Source organism: Peromyscus eremicus, chromosome 6, assembly GCF_949786415.1.
Source record: "Peromyscus eremicus chromosome 6, PerEre_H2_v1, whole genome shotgun sequence".
Lineage (NCBI taxonomy): Eukaryota > Metazoa > Chordata > Mammalia > Rodentia > Cricetidae > Peromyscus > Peromyscus eremicus.
The window spans coordinates 40,198,143-40,225,163 of NC_081421.1; the positions used below are offsets into that span (position 1 = coordinate 40,198,143).

Consider the following 27,021-nt stretch of genomic DNA (forward strand, 5'->3'; position numbering starts at 1 on the left):
GTCTCCCTTGAGTTCCAAGGACTGCTTGGAAAGTTAGAAAACAAAGTTGGCCAATCTCATCTCAAAAGCACAGCACTAACCACTCACATTGGCTTTCATTTCCAGTGGAATCCCTGCCATCTATCCCTACCTCAGGCTCTTGCCTTTTCAGTCAAATCTTGCTATCCTCACTCTCCTCCCTTCCTTTGTGTGAGGGATCTGTCCTAGGAGGCCTTGCTAGCTAGGCAAGCTTCTCCTACCACTCAACCACACTTCCCCACCATTCCTTTACTTTCAATTTACTTAGATCAAAACTCAAAATTCGACTTTTAAAAATACTTGTAAAAATTTTAGATCGTCTGTATGTGAATGTGTGACTTAGAGCAGACACATGTGGAGGTCAGGGATTCCACTGGAGCTAGAGTTACTGGCAGCCCTCTGATATGGGAATTGGGAACCGATTGCAGGCTCCCTACAAGTACAGTATGTGTTCTTAACTACTTCAGTGCCCTGTTTTGACCTCTTCTCCCCATTAACATTTTATTAAATTTTCTCATACTTTCCAAGTTCAAAAGGTGACGTCTCTTTTAGGTAGAATTCATCCTTGATAAATAATTTGATTTCGAGGCTGGGCGGTGGTGGCGCACGCCTTTAATCCCAGCACTTGGGAGGCAGAGGCAGGCGGATCTCTGTGAGTTTGAGGCCAGCCTGGTCTCCAAAGCGAGTTCCAGGAAAGGCGCAAAGCTACACAGAGAAACCCTGTCTCGAAAAAACCAAAAAAACAAACAAACAAAAACAAAAAAACAAAAAAAAAATTTGATTTCAAGTTCATTCTTGCGGCTGGAGATGCTGGTTCAGTCAGTAGAGTGCTTGGGCAGCAGGCTCCAAGTGCTAGGTTCACTCTCCAGCACCACATAAACCAGGTATGTGCCTGTAATCTTGGCACATGAGAGGTGGGAGTTCACTTCTACGGGACTATTTAAGTGCAGGATAAGGTTATGAACCAAAGGATATAAATTGGTATACTAGATTGGTATACTGGTCTAAGAATGAGAGATACAATGTGAAGCTTGTCATTGTTTAGGAGCTAATTTAGATGGTGCAAAGGGACTATGGTGTGGGACAGGTGAGCTGGTAATCAGAGAGCAACAGCAGCAGCTCAGTAGCTTCACAGTGGGGACCACAGTTGGCACTGACTCTACTAGCAAACTGTCTTTAGAAAAATCACTTATTTACTGCTGGGAGTGGTGATGCACGCCTTCAGTCCCAGGATTCAGGAGGCAGAGGCAGGCGGATCAACATGCATTTGAGGCTAGCTTGGTGTACGAAGTAAGTTTCAGGACAGCTAGGACTACACAGAGAAACCTTGTCTTGAAAAAACTGGGGGGAAAAAAAGAAAGAAAAGAAAAATCACTTACCTTCTCCTGTGCCTCTGTTTTTTGTGTAAAACAGGAATTACCAAACACCTACCTTTTAAAATAATGGATCCTCTTGTTAATTGATATGAGGACTTTTGAATGGTATCTTGAATCAAGTACTAAGTTTTGGCTGCTACAACTAATAGTTCAGAAACCTCTAATGATGACCACAGTGGACAGGTGTAGTGCTCAAGGAAGAGCTTTTCTTTGTTTTCTTCTATTTAACTTTTTGCAGTGCTGGGCCAAGGCAGTAATCAGAAGTTGTTAATTGTTTAAGATTTCTTTATTTTTATGTGTATCGGTGTCTTATCTGAGCACATGGATATGCACCGAGTGCACACACTAGCCAGAAGAGAACAACAGATGCCCGGAGACTAGAGCCACAGGAGATTGTGACCCGCCGTGTGGGTGATGGGATGGAACTGGGGTCCTCTGGAACAGCAGTCAGTGCTCCTAACGGCTGAGCCACCTCTCCAGCTCCCACTGCGGATTTTAAAGGAGAAATACCCATAGGACATTCTCTTTAGTTTAACTTGAGTACACAGCACTTCTTCAACCTGGGACTCTCATGGCAGGTCCTAGGCAGAATTATGATGTACAGGATTTGCTGGAATATGTGGCTTAGATAATGGAGAAGAATAATTTCATCACTCAGGAGATACCAATTGTCCTAAAGAAAGAAGTTTTTATTTTCTAATTACACTTTACAAGAAATCTATACTTGTAATGAAGAATATAGATAAAAGATGGAAGGGCTGAGAAAAAGGAAGAAATGTTAGAGGGCTGATGCCCAACTCTAGATTGAGGAGCAATTAGCAAAATTACTTTGATACTGATCCTGAAGAATTAACAACATTTAATTCTTGTTTTCATAAAAGACAAAATAATGAAGCTGATCAATTAATTTTTACAATAATAAATATTAAAATATACTATCTTCTTGGAGCTGGAGATTTGGCTCAGTGGTTAACAGCATTTGCTACTCTTATAGAGGACCTGGGTTCAAATCTCAAAACCAACATGGCAACTCACACCTCTCTGTAACTCCAGTCCAGTTACAATAACTGGAGATATTGGGGATCCAACAACCTCTGTTAGCTTCCCTGGGAACCAGGCATGCATGTAGTATACCTACATACATATATGGAGGCAAAAAGCTTATATACATGAAACAATAAATAATCTTAAAAATAAAATATTATGGGCTGGAGAGATGGCTCAGCGGTTAAGAGCACTGGCTGTTCTTCCAGAGGTCATGAGTTCAATTCCCAGCAACCACATGGTGGCTCACAGCCATCTGTAATGAGATCTGGTGCCCTCTTCTGGCCTGCAGGCAGAACACTGTATACATAATAAATAAATCTTTAAAAAAAAAAAAAATAAAATAAAATAAGAAAAAAAATAAGAAAAATAAAATATTATAACTATATATACTATATTCTTTATTCTTCTGTCTCTAGTTTACACTACAAATTGTTCCCTTTCTCCTGTACATCCTGTGCCTTTATTTCCACTAAATTTAAGACAATGCTCAGTTTCAACTACTTAGAAAAACATTTGTTTGGGAACAAGTCCCTAGTTCCACTCATATGGGCATCATTCTTGCTTCCTAGAGGTAACAAACTCCTTACAATTCATCTTCACAATTTCTGGACTCCATGTTTTCTTTTCCTTTTCTAATGCTACCTGTGGTTCTGCTTCTTCCTCCAGATCACTGGTGCATTGGTCCACGAGGGAGGAGGGAGCAGAAGCAGAGAACAGGGTTTGAATGGCTGTCAGGACAACCAGGAGACAGCCCTCGGGAGATGACGTCCGTGAATCGGCTAAACTTTATTTCAAAGTATAGGGAATATATGGGATTGGGGTGCCTGGGGACAAACCCTAATTTGCATTAAGTGGCACACTCCCTATCATAAGGCTTTGTATGTTGCAGCTAGGTCTATAGCAGAGCTCCTAATACAAGGCTTGACTACCATACGTGCAGCATGGGAAAGGCGTCTAGCAGGGAACTGTGCCAAGGGTCATGCTAAAGACAAATCAGACAATCAGGCTTAGAGACAGCTTTCAGATAATGTCAGTCTTCCTAGCCCAGGGACATTCTCCAGATAAGGGCAGGTACAGAGCAGGAAGTCTCCCTGGGGTGTAGGAGTCCTCATGTTGCTAAGCTTTGGAGAAAGCTGCCAGGCCATGATAGACTGCAGCCTCTGACCAGCAAGGCCTTCCGACAACTACCACTCTAGTTTATTTCTTGTCTGCTATTCTCTTTTAGAGTTTGTAGCAGCACATGCCTGTAATCTCAGCACTTGGGAGATCACAGCAGGAGGACTAAGGCAAATTTGAGGCCATCCTGGGCCACATAAAAGACATTATTTAAAAAAAAACCCTAAGGGTTAGGGTTGTAGTTTAAGGGTAGAAAGCAACTCCTTGGCCTTTTCTCATCAAAAGTTACTAACTTAGGCTAGGACAGTGGTGGCACACGTCTTTAACTCCAGCACTCACGAGGCGAGGCAGGTGGATCTCTGTGAGTTTGAGGGCAGCATGGTCTACAAAGGGAGTTTCAGGACAGCCAGGGCTACACAGAGAAATCCTGTCTTGGGGAGACAAAAAAAAAAGTTATCACATTCAATTCATATTTAAAATTTCGCAGATACTGTGGACTTGATCCAACAGTAATGCTATTTCTTTGGTAGCCACACAGTTGTAAAATGGTTCCCAAAAAAAAGCATGTGTTTTAAGAAACAGAAATACCTGGGTGCTGGAGAGATGGCTCAGAGGTTAAGAGCACTAACTGCTCTTCCAGAGGTCCTGAGTTCAATTCCCAGCAACCACGTGATGGCTCACAACCATCTATAATGAAATCTGGTGCCCTCTTTGGGCATGCAGGCATACATGCAGGCAGAACACTGTATATATAACAAATAAATAAATCTTAAAAAAAGAAAAAGAAACAGAAATACCATTCCTGATTTGGCATAAAGTAATAAAGTGCTTAATTAATAATTAAGAAATCATCTCCAACAGGGTGATTGTCAAAAGCACAAAATCTCTCTCTTTAAAACAGTAGCTTTAAGATTTATGGTGTTAACTCATTGAAATTTTATTTAATTGTAAGTTTACATTTTCTTCTCACAGTAATTAAAAAAACTACATAAGTTTTTATTTTTACAGCTCAGCCACAACCACACACACACCACAAACTTGATCCCCTCACTGGTTGTCTGTGTGCCATGACGCACTGCGACAAAAATCATACCGTAAACTAGGGCAAGAGTTAACAAGAAATCAAAATGGCTTTGCAAAAGGGAGGGGTAGGGAAATCAATAAATTAAAAACCATAGCTTTCATTTATAAAAAAATAGTTTGAATAATCTTTTTATAAATCTTTCATGCTTACAAAAGCAAAAATTACATTTAAAATAGTTATTTTTAACAGATTCATTTGTACAATGTGGTTATGGTCAGAAAAACAACTCAATGTTTTAATAGTCTACATTTTCTTTGCATCAGATTCCACATAAATTTTTACAAATTTACAATTTAAAGTGAGAATTAACTTCCAATAAAGTCAAACTAGTTAGTTAGTACCTGAATATTAAGCTTTGTCCCACTTGATACATTGTACCAAAATGTTAAATACAACTCAATGACAGGTACTAACAACAATACTTGGCAGCATGGTGACCAACCACGACTATTCCATTGCAGCTTAAAATATGCTTTGGTCAGTAAATTAACAGAAACCAAGTAATACAACTGAAAGAGTTGTTTCCTGGCCTTAAGTAAACATTAAATACATTAATAAGGCAAGGAAAAATATGATCAAACATACAAAGAAATTTCTATTTTTCAACTATTTGACATTTTAAGTTAAAATTAAACAATATTTTATACTCCTATACAATGATTATCATAGCTTTCTCAGTAAAACTAAACTACAATTACCTTCTAAAATGTCCAGTAATGTTGGCATTAATTGTTCCTTTTGCACTTCCATGAAGATGGTCCTTCATCCTGTAACTTTTTAAATTTTGGACCAAGAAAGAACCACCAACTAAATCCAATGAAAACACAGATAATGGATTCCACGTAATAACCATCCAGAGCCGTCACACACGAGCCTCCAAGTTTTTTGCAGAGCTATAAAAATAAAAGTGTAACAGTATAACAAATACACTATAACTTTTTCTTTTTTTCTTGTTTGCTTTATAGAGACAAGGTCTAAGACAGCTTAGTTTCAAGCTATGTACACCTAAGGATAACCTGAACTTCTGAATCTCTTCCTTACAACTCTGTAGTGCTGGGGTTATAGACATATATCACTAAGTTTGGTTTTATGTGTAAAACGCAGAACTTTGCACTAGGCAAGCATTACACAAACTGAGCTATATCTTGGATCCATATTCTGTGATTTCATTATGGAAGTATTCAATAATTAATGTTTCTACTTTGTAACTAGGGAGAATAATCAAATACATTTTTGAGAAAAGACTTCATTCAATGTTTCACTTATTTCAAATGGTAAGCTATACTGATGTCTGTTTATTTTGTTTCTTTGGTTTTAGACAAGATCAGGTTTATGTGGAAAACAGACTGGCCTCAAATTCACAATTCTCCTGCTGCAGGCTCCCAAGTGCCAGAATTATAAGCATATGTCATGGTGTCTGGCTATGTTCATTACGTTTATTTCTTCAACCCCACTAACAGGATTAAAAACAACTTTGAGCACTTACTGCAAACAATACTGATTTTCAAAATGGAATTTTCACATTTAAAAATGTGAAGAGATTTCCAATGAATTTATTCTAAAAGTAGACAAAATTAATTCGGTTTGTTTGAAACAAACAGGGTCTCGTTATGTAGTCCCCACTGGTCTAGAACTCCTTATGTAGACCAGGCTGGTCTGGAGCTCATGGAGACCTGCCTGCCTCTGCCTCACCATGCCTGGCCCACAAGTAATATTACTTTGAAGTAATTTACCAACGAAACACTCACCATTGGGCTTTAGCTACAGTTGCTGTGTATAAAGGGCCAGAGGTGCTCTTTCGCAGCACTGTAAAAGGCAGTTCGGCAACCTCAGTATGGGAGAGATGGCTCTCTTGCTGAGAAGCACCTTTACCTGAGCTGGTCTTACTGATACAGATTTGTAATTACTCTTACTTATGATAGAGCTCAAATATGTACATTTTCATACTAAAAGCTATGGGGATATATGATTTTTAGACACAGTAAACACATCTCACAACTTGTTCATTGTTATCTGAAACTAAAACACACTTACTTCGATAGCATCGGGTGTTCGACAATTCTGGTTTGATGCTCCTACACACTCCTTCACTGTGAGAGGATCTACAAGCCAAAGAGCTACTGTAGAAGGCCAGTTTCCTCCGAGATTGGACACAGTATTTAAAAGGGTCATGTATGTTCCTCCAATAAGAGGGTCACTGACCTTGGCATTGAAAGCCATTATCGACACATACATGCTGTACAGCGTGACCTGTGAGAAGAAGGGAACATTGGAATGGTGGAAGGAGGTTTTCTTCTTTTTTTCGTTTTTTGTGTGGAGGGTATTTGGGATTGAGTATGGGGCACCAAGCAGGAAGCATAAACTATGGAGCCCAGTTTTCTGACATCTATGATCAGACTTACAAACCATGCCTTAAATTAGGAACATTGAAATCATAAAACGCAAAATTAATTTTTCATATTTTTTACTGAATTCAATTCAACAAACATACTACAAGAACATGATGGTATAAAGATGAATTTTAAAACGCTACTATTCCCTTGAATATAATATATACTGGAGAAACAGGAAATGAAGAATTAAGATAAAACATACTAGAAGTGTACACACTGTGCTCCTAGGCCAAAGATAAAGACTCGTTCTGCCATAAACAGTCAAAGGAGACTGAAGGGAGAGAACCAGGTCAGGTGGCACTGAGCCACACAAAGTTCCTGTGTGTACTGTACCCACATACATCACAGATGCGTACATACACTTCTACATCTATAGTAGAGAAGTAGACAAGAAAACACGGATATGTAGTATGCTCCAAAAATAGAGATAAATGATATCGATGAATACCATTTTGAAATTTATAAGACAATCTAGAAAGAAAAAAAAAAACCTTAGGAGATAAAAACTGAGAGACAGGAATAGAGACATACATCTTTAATCCTAGTACTTAGGAAGATTTCAAGTGTAAAGTGTAAGGCCGGTTAAGACAAACAGTGTCTCAAACATAACCAGAAAGGGGCAAAAATTAATTAACCCTTCATTAGAAAGACAGAAACTATTTCCAAGACAGTATTCCTCTGAGCAGTGCTCCATGAGTGTTTATAAACAATGGAATTCCAAAGTAAATACAGAGGTGGTAGGGGTAGCTCAGTGGTGGAGCAAAGCCACATTAGACTGAAGACATTAAATTCCATTTATTTAATGGTACACTGAGGAGGTACCTTTCATGGTAAGCTTCCTGATATCCTTAATACATAAATTCCAGAAAAGGCAAAAATTTTGGCTTGACTCAGTCACATTCAGCACTCAGGACAGCTGCTGTCACATAGCACAAGCTCACTTAACACATCAGAAATGGTGACACTGATGCCACCCATCATAGATCATACATCATTCCTCATGTCTAAGAGGCCTTGAATCTCCTTCTCCCTTAAGGCCTGTGTGGTTGCCTAAGCTTCTCTGACTACACTTTGAGAAGTTCTCCAAGAAACACAGCCTTTGGACTATAATGGCATAGTTAGTCCATACACTTCGTTCCCTAGGTGGACAGAGAGCCACTGACTGAACCAAATGCTTCCTTTTAATGTCTATTATGTGCCCGGCACTAACTTTGTGCAAAACAGAAGTATGTATTTGACATACTGGCCCCAATGCCTTTACAAGCTTATGCTGGGTTAGATATGATTCACTATGGGATTCATTATTGACTGACTGACTGATTGTTTGTAAGACACAGTATCACGTAGTCCAGGCTAGCCCTCAATTCACTGTGTTGCCAAGACTGACCTTGATCTTCAGATCTTCCTGCCCCTACCTCTAAAATGCTGGCATTTTAGCATATTACCACACCTGGATCCTAAATTATTTAATTGTACAGAAAAAAAAGCAAAACAAAACGAAAAACTGTTGAGACTGTTAAGGTTTCAGTCAAAAACCCAGAAGTTAGTATATATCTTACTTTCAAAAGATTGGACTAGGTTTTACTAAGAAATTCAGCGACTCTTTAATATATATCAGCGATAACTACAGTTGAATATCAAACCTTACTGCTGGGCCTCTGCCACCTCCTTGAGTCACTTCTACTCAGAAGCAAACCCTCCCTCTGAAAGAGCAACTCCAGTGAGGTAAAGCAGAGCAGAGCTCACGTCCTTTGGGGATGCCGGCACACAGAACACACACACAGGCAGTCTATCATACAGCTGCCCCAAACCTCAGCCTAAGTCTGTTCATCCAAAATCCAAGTCTAAGACGACTTACATCTGTCTCTCCAGCTTAAGACAAGACAGCAGAAATTAAAGAACGAATCCAAAACTGAGCCAGGTAGAGATGATTACACCTGTTATCCCAGCATTTGGAAGACTGAGATGACCAGGAAAATCAATGGGAGTTCCAGTTTCAGACCAGTGTGAGCTACATAGTAAGTTTAAACCTAGGCCTGGTTATCTGGGAAGACCCTGTCTCAAAAATAAACCCAAACACCTTCCCCTACATCTAAGAATAAACCAAGGTATACTTACTAAGAGCAAACAGCATTGGAATAAATTCTGAAATTAATAAATTCTTGATAAATGAACAATTAAAAAAATGAATGGATAAACTCCTTTTTCGTGACTAACGCTCACTAAGTTAAACGATATTAGACTTCAATTCACCACCAAATTACTTTATTGTCAGATTCATGTGGAAACCTTCAACTTCATTAAAGTAGCTGTGAAGATTTTTCCTCAGGTACTGGAAGATGACACAATACATAAGAAACTCCCTCTGTAACTATGGGGACTAGAGTTCCCATGCTCACCGGTAAATGAGTGAGTGCCTGTAACTCACTCCACCTTGTGGAGCAGAACAGGCAGATCACCAGCCAGCTTAGGCAAAATGGCAAGTTTCCGGTTTAGTGAGAAACCCTGTTGCAAGACATTACAGAAAGTGATAGAGTAAGACACCTAACATCCTGCTCCGGCCTTTACGTGTGTGTCCAAGGGTCCACATACTTCCATAATCCTGTGCCTATAACACACACACACACACACACACACACACACACACACACACACACACACACACTTCCCTCTCAGCTTACCTGATGTAAGGCATAACTCAGCAGCACTATAATATAGTAATAGATGGGGAATCCTCCTTGATGCTCTACTTTAGGAGTCCACCAAACAAGCAGGGCATATTCTAATCCAAGCAATAATCTACAAAAAAAAAAAAAAAAAAAAAAAAGGAAAGAAACACCGAGATGACACCCATTTTACGTTAAAGAATAACCTGTATTAAAACTAGCTAGAGCCAGGCATGGTGGCACATGTCTTTAATCTCAGACTCAGGAGGAAGAGGCAAATGGATCTCTGAGTTTGAGGTCAGCCTGGTCTACACTGTAAGATCCAGAACAGCCAGGGCTACATAGTGAGACACTGCTTCAAAATAACAGTAACAAAACAAAAATACTGCCTGTCCCCAACAACAAAAGGACATGCTAGCATCTGAAAAGAGAAAAGTCACCTAAATGACACTGATATCAAGGCTGCATCAAGCCTCCCCCAGTCCCACCCATACGCTCTCCCCCGAGGTGCACAATCCCAAACACAACCTTTGGTATTTGGCAGGCTCTGTCATTACCTGTAGGGCATGGCTTTGTAAAATATGTTCAGCGGCTGGGGCCCTGCAGTGTACTTGCTGATGATCAGTGGCAGTATTATCTGCAGAGGGACCATCGGAACGGCCAGTAAGGCCAGATGCTCTTTAGGCACTCCCTCTTCGACCAGTTTCAGGCCTGTCACGGCATCTGCTGCTGAAAAGCCAATCTGCAACATACAAACAGAAGTGGTTTAGCTTCTGACACATGCGACTGATGCCTATGTTGAAACACACATAGTCTATAAAACCTTCAGTCACATCACTGACCCGCCAGTCACAAGTACACAGTTGTCAAGTTAGAGAAGGTCTATTTTGCACTATGGTTTACTACTATTATGTGGTGAAAACAATGGAAAATGCAATATTGGTAGAACTGTAGATGGTTTTAATTACAACTAAATTTCCACTTTGAAAAAGTTCAACCCAGGCCTTTCCTCCCAGCCTTTAGGAGGCAGCAGCACCAGGCAGACTGCTGTGAGTTCTAAGCCATCCTGGTCTGTATGATGAGTTTCAGGCCAGCCAGGGCTACACAGCGACTCTGTCTCAAAAAGTAGAAACCAGTTGGTTGAAGTGGCACGCCTTTAAGCCTAGCACTCATGAGGCAAAGGCAGGCATTTCTCCGGGAATTCGAGCCAGCCTAGTCTACACAGAGAGTTCCAGGACAGCCAGGGCAATGTAGAGAGCCTCCTCTCAAAAAACAAACAAACCAAAACAAAAAACAAACACCAGCTCAATCTATTATAAGTTTAAAATTCTACTTACTGCTTTGTGTATCATAAATTTAAAAGAAAAGTTTCTGGTTAAGTATATATAAATTTGATTCAAATGAAGAAACACTGCCACATTATTTTTTGGCAATTTTTCATAAATTAAAATAAAAATTTCCAAGTGCATCTTACATTTCAAAATCAATTCTAAGAAAACAGTATACTGGAAAGGTTGAATAAAATACGGAAAAGGAGCATGGCATGGTGGCACAGGGAGCCTGGCATGGTGGCACAGGACTTTAGTCCCAGGACTTGGGAGGCAGAGGCAGGTGGATCTCTGAGTTCAAGGCCAGCCTGCTCTACAGAGTCAGTTCCAGGACAGTCAGGGTTACAAAGAGAAACTCTGTTTTAGGGGGAAAAAGGGGGGTGAGGGTGGAAAAAGAAAACATATACTTAATTAGATTAATTCTTAAAGACATCAATAAACAGTAAGTTTGAAATAAGACAGCTATATAGTCTCAGGGATTTCCTTATGATTCAGTTTAGTTACAAAAGGAAAAACTAACTTCGCAGTCTCAACAAAGCAATTAAAAGTTACAAAACAACAGGGGATAAGAGCATGATATGGATCCCATGTAATTCCCCGAAGACACAGAAACATTACTTCTGTGAGGTTCCTACTAACCTATGGATAACCTGAACCTAACATTATCTAAATTGAAACATGAACAGAAGGTCATTCTATAGAAATCTGGTCTTTCTTTTTCTTTTTTTGGTGAGGTTTTGGTTTATTTGGTCTTTTTGTTGTTTTCTTTTGAAACAGAGTCTCTCTTGTAGCACAGACTGACTCGGAACTCACTGTGTAACTCAGAATGGCTTCATAGCCATGGAACTTAGAGTAACTATCCTGCCTCAACCTCCTGAATACTGAGATTAGACATGAGAGCCACCATGCCTCACTCTAAACAGTTCTACATTCTTAAACCAGGCGGTGGTAGTGCACACCTTTAATCCCAGCACTCGGGAGGCACAGCCAGGTGGATCTCTGTGAGTATGAGGCCAGCCTGGTCTACAGAGCAAGATCCAGGACAAGCACCAAAACTACACAGAAAAACCCTATCTCGAAAAACCAAAATAAATAAATAAATGAATAAATAAAACAGTTCTGCATTCTTAAAAATAATAGTAATTTTGGGAGCTGGAGAGATGCCTCAGCGGTTAAGAACACTGACTGTTCTTCCAGAGGACCTGGGTACAATTCCCAGCACCCACACGGCAGCTCACAACTGTCTGTAACTCCAGTTCCAAAAGACCAGACATCCATGGCAAAATACCAATGCACATAAAATAAAAATAAATAAATTTTTAAAAATCTCTAAAAAGAAGTAATAATAATTTCTAAGTTGTAGTCAGACTTTACCCTACAGCATGCTGAAGTAGGTCCTGAATTGGATCACGGCCAGGAAACATGGACTGAGAAAGACTGTTATCTGAACAACTGCGAAAACTAAGAGATAAGCTATGGTTAGATTGCTGGTTTGAATGCAAATAACCACAACAGGCTCATAAGAAGTGGCACTATTAGGAGGTGTGGCCTTGTAGGAGTAGGTGTGGCTTTGCTGGAGGAGGTGTGTCACTGGGGTTGGGCTTTGAGGTTCCAGATGCTCAAGCCAGGCCCAGTGTGTCACCATCTCTTCCTGCTGCCTGTGGATCCAGATGCAGAACTCTCAGTTCCTTCTCCAGCCTCACGTCTGCCTGCATGCCACGAGGCTTTCTGCCATGATGATAATGGACTAAACCTCTAACCCTTTTAAGTTAACCCCAGTTAAACGCTTTCCTTTATAAGAGTTGCTGTGGTCACAGTATATCTTCATAGCAATAAATTCTAACTAAGACAGATAGGTTACTATCTCAATTTAAAAGGTTTTAACTATTCACTAGACTATACTGAATTTGATTTGTGTTTTGAAATGGTTCTATGAAGCCAAGGACCTCAACATGTGGTTCATAACCACCACTATCTCCAGTCCCAAGGCATCTGATGCCTTCTCCTGACCTCCAGTCACTAGGCACACATGTGGTGCACAGACATACATGCAGGCAAAACACCAATACACATAAAAGAAAAAAAACACAATAGAAAGGTCAAAGATCAAGTTAACTGTAATTAGTGCATAATGTTCATTTGCATTATATTCACTCTGTATGACAGATACGTAAAGCAACTAAACATTTCTTCTTAAAAGGTTTATGATAGGAATATTTGTAATACATATATCTAACAAAACAATAGGCCCAGTGTGTGTTTCACACACACACACACACACACACACACACACACACACACACACACACACATTTTACAATTTAAAGATAAACACAACTTTGGATAATCAAATAGCCAATAAAATTATAAACATAACAAAGTGCCACTACATACTCAATAGAATTGCAAAAATTAAATTGTATGTTTTCAAGGATGTGAAGCAATCAACTCACACTGTTGGAAGTAAGGAAGCCGAAACCGGGGACAGAAAGGGAAAACTAACAGACGTGGAAAAGGAAAGAGTCCCCTTACCCCAGAGTCTGTTGAGAGTACAGCACAGCTGGGCATAGTGGTATAAGCCTTTAATCCAGGGGAGGCAGAGGAAGGTGAGTTCGAGGCCAGTTGATCTACACAGGGAGTTCTACCTCAGCCATAACTACATAGTGAGATTCTGCCAGAAAAACAAAACAAAAGAAAAAGAAAAAAAACCAAAACACTCGGCACAAGAACTGACCCGGATGCCTCCCTGAGGGCTGGCTCTCAGAGTATCAGACAGTGCCATGCAAACTGCCAAGGGAGAGGGGCAATTGTTGTCCTACCCCGCTGTAAAGCCTATGAACCACAGCAGTAACTGGACTGGCGAGATATCTGCAATGGTGCAATAGCATCGGAGCCTGCCGACAGTCAGCTGGGTAGCTAGGTAGAGGCATGCAGATTGAAGAGACAATGAAGAAGACAGAAAAGAGTCGAGAAGTCTGCCAGTCAATGCCGGACAGCCCCGAGCTTATTTCACAGCCAGTTTATATATAGTCTGGAAGGACAGAGGTAGAACAATGTACAGCACAGGCATTCAACCCTATCTATCCTGTCCTTGAGTCAAGGAGCAGGCTGTTTCCTCTTGTATCTCGATGTACCTCTAGCTGGCGTCAGCAGCATGTATCTAGATAGATAGTGTGTTCCTTCCCATGGGCTAATCAGGACTTTCTCACAGCCCCGGAGCAAGCAAGCTTGAACTCTACTGACTCAGAATCGACTTCAGATTCAAACTGGGAAACTTAGTCAGTTGTGGGCTCCCATACAATAGCGGCACTTTTATTTAGCAGGTAATAAGCAGCTATCTAATTGGACTTAAGGCTCACTCAACAGTAGGAAATACACACCTGGGGCTGTAAACCTAGCCAACTATCTATGAATGGAGAGACCACTGAGCTAAAACCTGAGAGGAAAACCTATTACTGCCATTTTCCTAAATCAATATGATTTCTAACTATATTCTGAATATGGCTCCTTATACCTACAGACAAATGTAGTTCTCACCCCTCATCAACTAAGTTTCTCTTTGCAACAGACAGAGACTAAGAGAGTGATCCACAACTAGTCAAAATGCAGAGAACAACCCCAACTGATACATCTTACTTACAAGTAAGGCTCAAGGCAAACTGAGGGCGAGGAGGTGGAAAGAACCTAAGATTCAAAACAACAGAGCATCTGCTGTGAAAGAGTCTTCGATGTATGACAGGGAAACTATCAAAAATATAGTTGCCTAGGGGCTGGAGAGATGGCTCAGTGGTTAAGAGCACTGATTGCTCTTCCAGAGGACCCAGGTTCAATTCCCAGCACCCACATGGCAGCTCACAACTGTAACTCCAGTTCCAGAGGACCCGACACCCATGGCAAAACACCAATGCACATAAAATAAAAATAAAACAGGAAAAAATACAGTTGCCTAAATAAGACTAGCATAATAACAACACAAGCTAACATGACAGCACAGACAAGGGAAATTCCACAAGGTCCCACTCCTAGATGACGAGCCACAGGTAGTCAATGGCTGCTGAGAGGGAGAATTAGTTTCCTCCCAGGACAACTTCCCACACAGGTTGTCCAATCCTAAGTGCTCAGCCCTGGACACACGTACACAGAAGTACAGCTAAATGGACTCGGTAGATTATATATACATGTGTGCATATGTATAGACCTGTTACAATCATAAAGAAGGTATCATGAAGTCAGGCGGCGGTGGCTTACACCTTTAATCCCAACACTTGGGAGGCAGAGGAAGGATGATCTCTGTGAGTTCGAGGCCAGCCTGGGCTACTACAGAGTGAGATCCAGGACAGCCAGGGCTAGACAATACAGTGAAACCCTGTTTCGAAAGGAAGAAGGAAGGAAGAAGAAAAGGAGAAAGCAGAAGATGATGGTGATGAAGAAATCATGAATTTGGAAGTGGGAACCTGGGCGGCTTTGAAGGAGCTGGGGTAGGAGTAATGCAGATTCAGACTCACTTTTAAAGCTCTCAAAAGAAAATATTAATTAAGAGGGAAAAAAGAATTACTATGCAATTAACACAATTAACAACACTTGCTGTGAAGACTCCCTACATAGAGCAAATACTCCTTTTATGCAATGATTTTGAAATAAGAATGTCAAGATACAATGAACCATGGATAACGACTAATCTATAATATCTTCCAGCACAGTCCCACTCCTTTCCCAGATACTTCCTGAGAATCTCACAAGACTACTGACTTTTGTTTATTGTAAAAACATCTCAACCCCCACCGCAAACCTTGTGACTAGGTTGTTACCTTATCAGCTTTACTTCTCTCCACTGCACCTCAGGTATCACCCTATGATCTCATTTCTGTTCCTTTACAACCTTTCAGATGTAGCTTCAGAAGCAAAATCATATATGGCTATTATAGAGACCCTTGAGAAGCCTATGCCCCCATAAGAGTATGTATTCTCACTTCCCTAAGCACCTCCAATTTTTCAACCCTGTTTTATATTGACTTACCCTGAAACAGACAAAAAAAATTTTTTTTTCCAGCTTCACCTGAATAGACAGGTCTCTGAAAAGAAACTCCTCAGGCTGCTACAGGTGGAAGCAGAGAGAGGTCTCTCTGGCCCTACCTCACTATCCTAACAGAGCCACTATTTAAAAAAAAACTGCCTAGACGTATATACTATGTAATTCCTATAACCTGGTGATTTAACTCATCAATATTTACCTATCAGTAATAAGAACAGATGTTCACACACACACAAAAATCACCCACATGAATATTTACAGAAGCACTATTCCCAATAAACCACAATCACCTACACAAGTCTTGAAAAAGAAATACTGGCATATTCATAAAATGGGATTTAGGGTAATGAGATGAACAAACTCACTACAAATAAAACCTAAGTTAAACGTGATGCACACCATAGTCCTAACACGTGGGAGATGGAGGCAGGGAGCTGAAACATTCAACACTGAGCTTGGGAGAAGGCTAAGCTGCTAAGAGCCCCTGGCTGCTCTTCCAGAGGACATGGGCTCAGTTCCCAGCACCCACGTGGCAGGCAGCTCACAGTCATCTGTAACTCTAGTTCCAGGGGATCCAATGCACTCTTCTGGCCACCACAGGCACTGCATACATGTGGTACAGACATACATGCAAGCCAAACACCTATATACATAAAATAAAAATAAATAAATCTTTTAAAAACTATTCAACATCAACATCAGCTACATACTAAGTTTGAAGCTAGCCCCTAGGCACATGATATTGTCTCATTAAAAAATCCATAGCAAATTTACATACTATGACTATTAATGTAGCTATTAAAACATAATTAAAAATACTGAATGATACAGGAATATGTCTGGAATAAGACAAAAAGAACTATAAAATTATATATAATATGATTCAATTCTACTTTTAAACTGTTGTGTAAAGACATACATCAAGTATGTATATATATAGTTACATGCACACATATAACAGAGAAAAGGAGCTTAAAAAAGAATAAGCCAGCACTCCAAAGGCAGAGAGAGGCAGGAAGATCTCTGTGAGTTCAAGGCCAGCCTGGTCTACAGAGTGAGTTATAGGCAGGCAAGGGCTGTAGAGTGAGACCCTATCTCAAAAACAATAGAAAACAAAGGAATGTGCCAAAAAATGTTCATTTCTAAATGACGTGACTGAATACAATGTTATCTTCCCTGAACCTTTCTTCTAACTACTTCTCCATCATCATTAAAGAGGAGTAACTCATTATTAAAATGAAAGAAATGAAGCTACAGCATTTACTCTAGGCCTCTTATAAGACCGCTGTAGTGTGTTCATGTAGATGAATTTAAAAAATACTGTTAAGTTTAGACTTTGGGAATATGCTACAGCCTATTATAGCAAAATATACTTGCTTACCCTGCTTCTAGCATAATATCTTCAAAAGTTTTAGAGCTACAGAACTGAGACTTGTTTTGTTTTTTGAGACGGGGCCTTAGACTATAACCCAGATTGGCCTTGATGTGATATCGATGTTCCTGCCCCAACTTCCGCTGTACTGAAACTAAAGGCATTAGCCACAACATCTGGCTAAGGAGAGACTTTTGGGGTGAGTGGGTGTGGGAGAGGTTTAAGAAGAGAGTTTCTTTGTGTAGCCTTGGCTGTCCTGGAACTTGCTCTGTAGACCAGGCTGCCCTTGAACTCAGAGATCTCCCTGCCTCTGCCTCCTGAGTGCTGGGATTAAAGGCTTACGCCACTACCACCTGGCTAAGCAAAGATATCTTAATGAAAAATGTAAATTACCAGTAATCCCAATTGTTTCACGGTAATTTCCTTTCAGTATTTTAAAAAATAATTCAATGGATTTTTAAATATTCATACACTTCCTTATCTTTGAAAGCCACATTCTCAGTGAATGATTTTACTACCCCCATTTTTTTTTTTTTTACTACCCCAATATTAAGGGCATGTTCCTTATAATGGTAGAAAGCTCTGTCACTTCAAGGTGTACATCTCATTCCAACCATTACTATCGTTAACAGTATCTATATATGGACATAACTTCAATATCCCAAGACGTATAGCTTACTTAGAAGTGATATTTGATAACATCACTTAAAAATATATTTAGTATGCAGGAAATATTGCTTTTCATTGTTAAATCCTATGGTATTAGAAGGGGACTTATGGGAAGACATTGAACGTATTCATTATAATGATAAATTGTTTAAAAATCTCTTACCTTTGAAGTTAGAATCAGAAGGCAAAATGCCAGAACTGCTGGCATTTTTACAATTTCAAACAGCAGCTTGTAAGTATCTGTGATCCCTTGTGTTTCTTCTTTTACTATTGACACTTCCTTGTTTTCTTTTTTCAGAAGAGCTACTAATGTCGTTGTTATTAAAAACACAGTTCCCCAGAAAAAAAGAAAATCTGAAATTAAGAATGTTTTAGTCTATAATTAATTTTTGAAATGTAACTTCATTGAAACTAAATAAAATACAACTTTCCTTAACCTAAAAAAAAAAAAATTAAACTTTTATGCTATAAACTTTGTTTGAGACATAGCAGATGAATAAAAAAGCCCTGACTCTTTAAACATATAGACACAAAATTGACTGATACTTACCTTGGGGGGGTGGGTTCAGATGTAATTAAAATGTTTTGGGTAGGGGAAGGAAATGATTTTCACATCACATAAGGTTTATTAGTTATACTTATAGACCCAAACATTTCCTGTGCTAAACTATGACAGTCTAGGTGACAAGGAATGTGTGACTGAACCAAGCACGGTGGTGCACACCTGCACTCCCAGCACTCGGGAGGCTGACAAGAGTGTCTGAGGCTAACTGGGGCTACAAAGTTAATTCAAGGCCAGCCAGAGACACAGAGCCAGGGGTGCAGGAACATCCCTGTAATCCCAACACTTGGGAGACAGAGCCAGAAGGATCAACAGTTAAGGCCATGCTTCACTAGACAGTGAGTTCGAAGCCACTATATGTAGTCCTGTTTTTAAAAAACAAAAACAAAACAAAAAAAAAACCTAAACTCTCCATCCCAAACCAACCACATGATTATTTGCTTTAGATCCCCTGCCCCCTGAGTGTGAGTGTGTGGGGGGGTGTGTAATACATGTGTGTCAGAATGCAGATGCAAGTTCATGTAGAAATCAAAGGACCCTGGGGAGTCTACTTCCACTGTGGGTTCTAGGGATTGAACAGATGGTCAGGTGTGCATGGCAAGTACCCACTGAGCTCTTTTTGCCAGCTCACATTTAAAAGTTTTTATTTCTAAACTTTTTACCGGGGTTAATCTCTTTGAGATGAACCTCTCTGCAGTATCTGTAGATGATAAATGAAGACATGGTGTGCTGTCTGTATTGTTTCATGGAAGGAGATTTAACAAATGTGTAGCGGGGAGAGAGTAATGACCTAGAAGAATCTTCCTAACAGCCAGAAGGAACAGCAATAATAGAGCACATACCACATGATATAAATGTACAAAGCATTTTTACACAAGCCCCTCTGTAATGTACATTATATGATAAACTGCCAAATGCTGTTTGAGCTCACTAAGAAGCGGGCTTTGGAGCTGCCCCTCGATTCAGACCCAAACACATCTGTCTCAAAGTGTTCCCAGTACTCACACCTAGTGGCCTGTAACTCCAGCTCCAGTGTGCCTCTGGCCTCTATGGATACTTGTACTCACATGTATATACTCACCCACCCCCACATACACAATTAAAAATAATAAAAATGAATCTTAAAATGAGATGAATGATGATTTGTTTAGAGAGTTTCACTTACAGCAGTATTTTCATTAAGAAAGCTTTTATTGGTGGTTTGTAAGGGCTGCCAACAGAAATTCCAATTAAAAGGTTTTTGGGTTTTTTGGGGGGGTGGTAAGAAACTTGTCTTGAAAAAAAACCACAGAAACAAATGAACAAAAAAAGAATTAAATAAAAGTATAGATTCTTCAGTTATATTTTAGGTTTAGGAGCTTCAATTCTCAAGGAAAAATAATTTTGCTTAGTACATCTTAATGATTTTAATGAAAAAAATTATCTAGAATTTAAATTTCTTTATGCCAATGCCCACAGAAGGATGTTATATGCACAGGTAAGTCTATTTCTGATTTCCCTGTGCTTTGGGGGAAAAATAACAGCATGAACCATAGGAAGTAGTCACAACGGGACACTCAGAGCCAGAATTCAGTCTCTGAACCTCACATGTACAGAAGAGTGAAAAGCCAAGAGCTCAGAAATAAAGGCTTAATCCCTGCTTCAGCATAACCATTACACACACTGCCCATGCCTGTTGGTTATGAACATCGCTTCCAGAGTACAGTGTACCAATCTCTGTGAAAGTACACATCAGCCCTCCAGCATGATGCATATTAATGCACAACCAAGATGACAAAGCTCATGTCCAACCTTCACAGACATGAGATTTGACTAAATATTCTAAGTGCCTACAAGAACTTGCCTAATGCACTCATGAATGCAGATATTAAGAGCATGTAGCAATTTACCATTGATGAATAAAAATGTAAAGGCTGGCCAGGCAGTGGTGGCATATGCCTTTCATCCCAGTACTCGGGAAGCAGAGGCAGGTGCATCTATGAGTTCCAGGCCAGCCTGGACTAAAGAGCAAGTTTCAGTGCTATGCAGAGAAAGCCTGTCTCAAAAAAAAAAAAAAAAAAAAATTTATACACATACACACAATATAAATGCTGGCACACTAATATCCATTATACGCTCAGGAGAAAAGCAGTATAGCTCATTTGAAGCTCAAAGTTAGGGACCTGGCAAGATGGTTCAGCCAGTAACGGTACTTACTGCACAAGCTTTACCACTTGAGTTCAATCTCTGGAACTCACATAAAGGTAAAAGAGAACTGTCCATGAAGCTGTCCTCTGACTTCCACAGATACATATACATAAGTGTGTATATACACATACACACATAAATAAATAAACAATATTATCAATCTTAAAATTTTTTAGAAGAATTCATCTTATATATCCTAATATAGTATCATTGTGGAGTTCATGGTGTATTTTTATAGTGGCTGGTACTTCATGGTATAGATAGTCTCCAACATCAATCTTAGGGACAAATAGCTTAGTAAGAAACATTGTGACCAGGCACAGTTGCACACACCTTTAATATCAATATGAGGGAGGCAGAGGAAGAGGCAGGTGGATTTTTCTGGATTTGAAGCCAGCCTGGTCTACACAGCTACTTCCAAGCCAGCCAGGACTGCCTAAGACTCTGTTTCAAAAACCAAAACCAAAACAGCACATCAGATTCAAATAGTCCTTTACAATTCATATTATTCTGTAAAACAAATAGACTATGAAGCTATTAAAGTAACTAAAATGAGAAACGTAAGCACAGAGAGAAAACGGGTTATGCATTGGGGGCTAGTACAGAAATAAAATGGCACGGGCAGTACCACAGTGTGGTGTGCACTTGAGAGGCTAGCGGAGGAGACGGTGCATCTCTGGTCTAACAATTATAAAGATCAAAAGCAAGCCTAGCTCACAGATAACACTTATAATCTTAGCATTTGTAAAGCTGAGGCAGGAGGACTACTACAAGTTCAAATTCAGGCAGGGTTATGTAATGACTCTAGGATAGCCAGAGAGTTGGGCTAGAGTGAGGTTCTGTCTGTCCTCCCATCAGAAAAAAAAAGAAGACTGAGGCTGAGGCTAAGAGAGACATGCTAATAACAGAAAGGAATCTTAAGGTCAGTCATGATTGTCATGTTAGTTACAAAAAGCTATATATACATGGAGTAAAATTGCATGGAAACACACACACAATCACATATACACCCTCTCCCACATGGCTAAACTAGTGAATTCTGTTATAGGTTATATCCACACCACTTTCTTGGTTTGATATTTAGTTATTCATGTGCATGTATGTGTATGTGTGTGGTGGTGGTCAGAGGACTGCTTGTGAGATATAGTTTTCTTTCTCTACCGTGTGGGTCACAGGGATTGAAACTCAGGCCATCAGGCTTGGCAGCAGGCACCCGAGACACTGAGCCATCTTGTTTGTCTTAATATTTTAACATAAGAGAACCCTTTAATATTATACTAATCCCTAGTAGTACAAAAAAACCCTTACCATTCCCCAAGGGTCACCTAACTTCTCCCCACACAACTGAATGAAAGGTAATATTCTGTTTATTACTGCTCTTACGATTGTGTGCATGCATGGGCACAGGTACACATGTCACAGAGCACATGTGAAGGTCAGAGGGCAACTTTTGGGAGTTGGTTCTCTCCTTCCACTGTGGGTTCCAGGAATCAAAATCATGTCTTCGGCTTGAGGTGCAAGCACTTCGCACCTGCTGATCTGTCTTCCACTGCAATATCTTAAGCCTAACACGAGTGCTAAAGGATGCATTACAGCCAACGTTAGAAAAACAAAAAAATAATTTATCTATTCAGTAATGAGCCTAGTATGCTTAATTCTAAAAAGCATTTCTAGTTACACAAAATGATGAGTACTGCAAGACTAATTTATCACTATGGAGACATTAGTCTGCTTTCTTCCTGTTCAAAAATGTATGCCTCATATGTAGCACTTTACTAGTTTGATTTAGATCCATTAGTTTTTCTTCAGAGAAATGTATCCCCTTCTCTCTGATTGATTCCTATATGTACATACTTATCTTATTTTAAAGTAAATTTAAAAGTCATGTGGGGGCTGGAGAGGTGGCTCATCAATAAAGAGCACTGGCTGCTCTTCTACAGGACCCACATTTGGTTCCCTGCACCCACACGGTGGCTCAGCCTAGGTCAGTTAAAAAATAAAAACTTGAACCCATCACTTCTAAGAACCAGGCATTCAAAAAGTGGGTGATCTTTCCAGATAGGCGGAGTCACAATGCTGTATTTGTCTCAAAACAAAACAAAAGAAAAAAACAAAACCAGCCCCATCAGCACATATTTAGATCTTAAGGTTTTCCTTGAGGGTTTTCCTAATTTCCTAGCAATATAGGCAAAATATTAGATTAAAAGCCACGAACACCTAAGTGTAACCCAAATTGCTAAATGGTCTTATTAACAGAAAACCTGGAGCCAGACACTGGGGTGAAAGCTGAAAGATCAGAGAAACAGAACAAGCCAGCCATGTTCTTACCTCTACTAAATCCTCAGCCTCAAGAAAGAAACTTCCTTTTTATTCATGCCTTATATACCTTTCTGTGCCCTGCCATCTTCCTTCCTTCCTAGTGTTGGAATTAAAGGCGTGTGCCACCATGTCTGGCTGTTCCCAGTGTGGCCTTGAACTCTCAGTGATCAGGATGGCTCTCTGCCTCCCGAATGCTAGGATTAAAGGCGTGTGCTACTACTGCCTGACCTCTAAGTTTAATATCGCGGCTGGCTTTGTCCTCTGATCCCAGGCAAACTTTATTGGGGTGCACAATATCACCACACCTAAGCTCTAAGTACGTGTCTCTAGTCCTTTAACAGCAGTTTCCTCATCATAAACATGAAGAAACAAATGCATCATCTTTTCGCCCTTCTGGATTTCTCATCCCTTGCTGCTTAAAGGGTCTCTCTTTGTTCAGGTTCTGGGGAAACAAAGGGTTTAAGAAGAGAAAAGGCCTACTTCTGAGATCAGGACTGTCCTGAAGCTATGAAAAAGCCAGTCAGTAGAACCAAGGTTTTGTTTCCTGGAGATTTTATCTCATCCCATCATTCCTGCTCTCAATATGCTGTCTAGATTACTGCTTTCTAAATGTCCAAACTGTTCTTTCTCGGTACATTCCTTCTGCAGTGCCTGTAATTAATCACAGAATTTAAAAAAAAATTAAAGGTTTGTTTTCTCTTCCACCTGTATTAGTGTTTTCCTGTATGTATGTAAGTGCACTTTGTGTTCCTGGTGTCCATGAAGGCCAGAAAGTACTGCATCCCCCGAAACTGGAGTTAGAGAGGGTTGTAAGTCACTATATGGGTGCTAAGAACCAAATTCAGGACCCCTGCAAGAGCATCAGGAGCTCTTAACCACAGTCATCTCTCAAGCCCTTGGCTGCTTGGTTTGTTTTTAAGTTACAGATACTAATACGCAGTTTCTAGACAGTGTGCTTACCTCCTCTTTATTTACCTAGGCAATGGTATTGCCTTCATATGATTCCATGTTCTTTAAATTCCTCAAAACCACTAGCTAGTTAAACTGAGCATGGTGGTGCATAATTTAAGTATGTGGATCCTGAGAAGGATGGAGCTTTGATACCAGTTTAGCCTCCTTTCAGAAACTAAGGACTAGACAAAGGTCAACAGTAGAACCCTAGCACTGAGAGGGATAAGGAAAAACTGCCACTGGTTAGTGAGGTTGGGACGTAGCACAGTGGAAAACAGTTTGCCTTTTATGCAAGAGAACTGGGTTCATTTCCCAGCATCAGGGACACACAAACAGAAACAGAATCCAGAGAATATGGTTTCATTATTACCAAGTTACAGAAACCTCAAAACTAGTAATATGACATACGTTAGCATTAAAATTAAAAACTCTTTAACACGCCTTTAATCCCAGCACTCGGAAGGCAGAGGCAGGCGGATCTCTGTGAGTTCGAGGCCAGCCTGGTCTACAAAGCGAGTTCCAGGCGCAAAGCTACACAGAGAAACCCTGTCTCGAACCCCCCCCCCCCAAAAAAATGCTTTAAACAAAAACAAAAGTCCACTACAGATAGAAAAGTTAAATTTTAAAGTAAGCTATTTTAGAATCTTCTAGAGAACAAAGTTCACATTCTAGTTATTCAAAGAGCTATTCAGAAAACCAGCATCAGCCTAAGTAAGGATCCAACCAGGAATAATGTCAACTGTTATCTCTACCACAGTCAATGGCTGGCTATTCTGGGCCTCTCCAATGTTCATCTCTACTGTTCCCAGTTGGCAGGCATTCTTTTATTTGCAGGAGGCCCTTAGAATCCTGTCACTTAGCCAACATCAGAAAGCTTATATTAACCACCCGTGCCATTCAACAGATTGCCAGATAAGGACTATTCGTGAAACAATAAAGGTGGGAAAAGATGAGAAAGCAAGAGACTAAAAATCTCAATCCACCAAATCACAAAAGAAAAATGTGAACCATGTTTAAAATGTGAGTATTTTTTAAATGTGCACTTGTGCATCATGTGCCCATGGATCTTTAACTCAGGGCTCTGTTATCTTATCAGTTGTTTTCCCCATTCACTGAAAAGTACTGATCAATATGACTGTGCTAATGTCATGGACTGGCCTTTAGTGATACTTGAAAGACACACATTTTAACAAAAACAGAAAACATACTTAAGTCATCTACCACATAGATTCCTGGTAAATTTAAAGAAGCCAGATATAGTGGCACATGCTTGTAATCTCAGCATTCAGGAGGCTGAAGCTGGACTGAGTTTGAGGTTGGCTATGCAGACCCTTAAAAAAAAAATCCAGTAAACAGAATTCAGACATAATCCAAACCCATATGGACAAATGTCACATGGTTTCTCTCCTACAAAGAATCTAAAAAGAAAAAAAAAGTGTGTGTGAACTATGTGAAGGAAGAGGACTCGGAGGGAGGAGAACAAGGGTGTGTTATGGAAGAGAGCATGAGCAAAGTACATGAGTGTGTGTGTGTGTGTGTGTGTGTGTGTGTGAAAATCTCATAATGAAAGCCATTATTGTGTATGTTAATTTCAAAGAGAAATGAAGTAAAATACTTTGTGCATCATTAAAAAAATTAAATGCAAGCAAAAGAGAGATCCCATCAAAAGTTTGTAAAAAGTATTCACAAGCATAAAATAAACAGTATAACAGTTTAAGTATAGTACCTGAAAGGGTAACGATTCCTCTGGGTTGAGGCTGAAACCGCAAATACTTGTTACAAAAATCAGCAGATTCAAGAGCCAAAAACAAAACATTGCCCAAAAAATAGCCTGCTGTTTGGCCCACAGAATTGCACGTGGAAGCATAGCCCACATTTTCGCGGGATAACATAGTTAACGCCCAACCATCCACAGCGATGTCCTGTGTGGCGGCCAGGAATTCAAACAAAAAGAATGTCACAGTGAGAGCAACCACATCAGGTGTTCTGCCATCAGTATTTCCGAGCATATGGTCCACCTGAGTGGATAAATATATCATGAAGATTCCTAGTATATACTGAGTAGGGACAAGCCAGGACTTGCGACGACCGAAGTTCTTAAAGTAGACAGCGTCAACCAAGGGCGCCCAGAGCAACTTAAGACTGAAAGGCCAGAAGACAAAACTGAAGAAAGCCTGGTCTGTATAGCTAACATTTTTGCTCTGCAAAATGAGTGGGATGCTCCCCGCCAGGCCCAAGGGAATGCCCTGAAGCACGTAAAGAAAGAGCAGTAACAAAATGCTACTTAGTTCGGCTCTGTAGCTCCGCGGAGCTTTTGGGATGTCACCGGGGCCGGCATCTCCAAGAAGAGCTTCTCGGTCCCCCTCCCCGCCCACCAAGTCCGAGTGACTCTCATCCCAGCCGCCCGGCGGCAGCGGGCCACTCTTCATATCCAGAGCGTGGCTGAACATGCCTGGCCGCCGCTGCCGACTGCTGTCCTTGTGGGAGATGGTCGGTGACATATCAGAGGCGACGCAGAGCCCGGTCTGTGGTGGCCTGAGGCTGGCGTTTTGGGATCAGTCTAGTCCCAGGTCCAAGGCAACCCGCTCTGGACCAGGGTCTCGGAGGCTCACCGCCAGGAGGGCGGACGCGGGGAGACTAGTTGTTGTTTTGCAGCACGGAGCCAGATCCCCGGCCGGTGACCCAGGCGAAGCCTGGGTCGCTGCCCGGAGGAGCAACTTCAGGGAGCTTGCAGGAGCACTCCCGGCGGGCGCGCCGGGCTCGAGGCTGGCGGAGCGGGCCGTGGCGCTGCGATGGTGGCGGGTCGCAAGTGCGGCGGGACCCGAAAGCCCGCCTGCCTACCCGCTGCCAGGAGGTCTCCGCGGCCACTGCAGCCAGCACCCGGCTCAGCCCACACAGAGG

The 27,021-nt window shown here is 40.7% G+C and overlaps 1 protein-coding gene across 4 annotated transcripts; it reads right to left on the reverse strand.

The window, feature by feature from the left end:
• Positions 1-816: 816 nt before the first annotated feature.
• Positions 817-26,921, reverse strand: Slc33a1 (solute carrier family 33 member 1). 4 transcript variants are annotated; one of them, XM_059265424.1, is made up of 7 exons: positions 25,847-26,921; positions 18,265-18,455; positions 10,258-10,442; positions 9,716-9,833; positions 6,676-6,891; positions 5,340-5,534; positions 817-1,880 (listed from the first exon to the last, which is right to left on the reverse strand). In XM_059265424.1, the coding sequence occupies exons 1-6, from the start codon at positions 26,619-26,621 to the stop codon at positions 5,367-5,369; spliced, it is 1,653 nt and encodes a 550-aa protein (XP_059121407.1). In that variant the 5' UTR covers positions 26,622-26,921; the 3' UTR covers positions 817-1,880; positions 5,340-5,366. The 4 variants fall into 4 exon arrangements, with proteins under 4 accessions (XP_059121407.1, XP_059121406.1, XP_059121405.1 ...); XM_059265423.1 differs by lacking the exon at positions 817-1,880 and adding an exon at positions 1,887-2,067 and having other exon boundaries at positions 25,847-26,920; XM_059265422.1 differs by lacking the exon at positions 817-1,880 and having other exon boundaries at positions 4,479-5,534; positions 25,847-26,909.
• Between the last annotated feature and the right edge of the window lie 100 nt (positions 26,922-27,021).

What these genes read in the sequence shown, in the direction of transcription:
- Slc33a1 (XM_059265424.1), bottom strand. Translation starts at nt 26,621, where the DNA reads ATGTCACCGACCATCTCCCACAAGGACAGCAGTCGGCAGCGGCGGCCA. An exon ending in AGGAATCGTTACCCTTTCAG is followed by an intron (nt 18,456 to 25,846) that starts GTACTATACTTA and finishes TCTTAATTTCAG; the next exon opens with ATTTTCTTTTTTTCTGGGGA. An exon ending in TGAGTTATGCCTTACATCAG is followed by an intron (nt 6,892 to 9,715) that starts GTAAGCTGAGAG and finishes TTCTTCTCACAG; the next exon opens with GTCACGCTGTACAGCATGTA.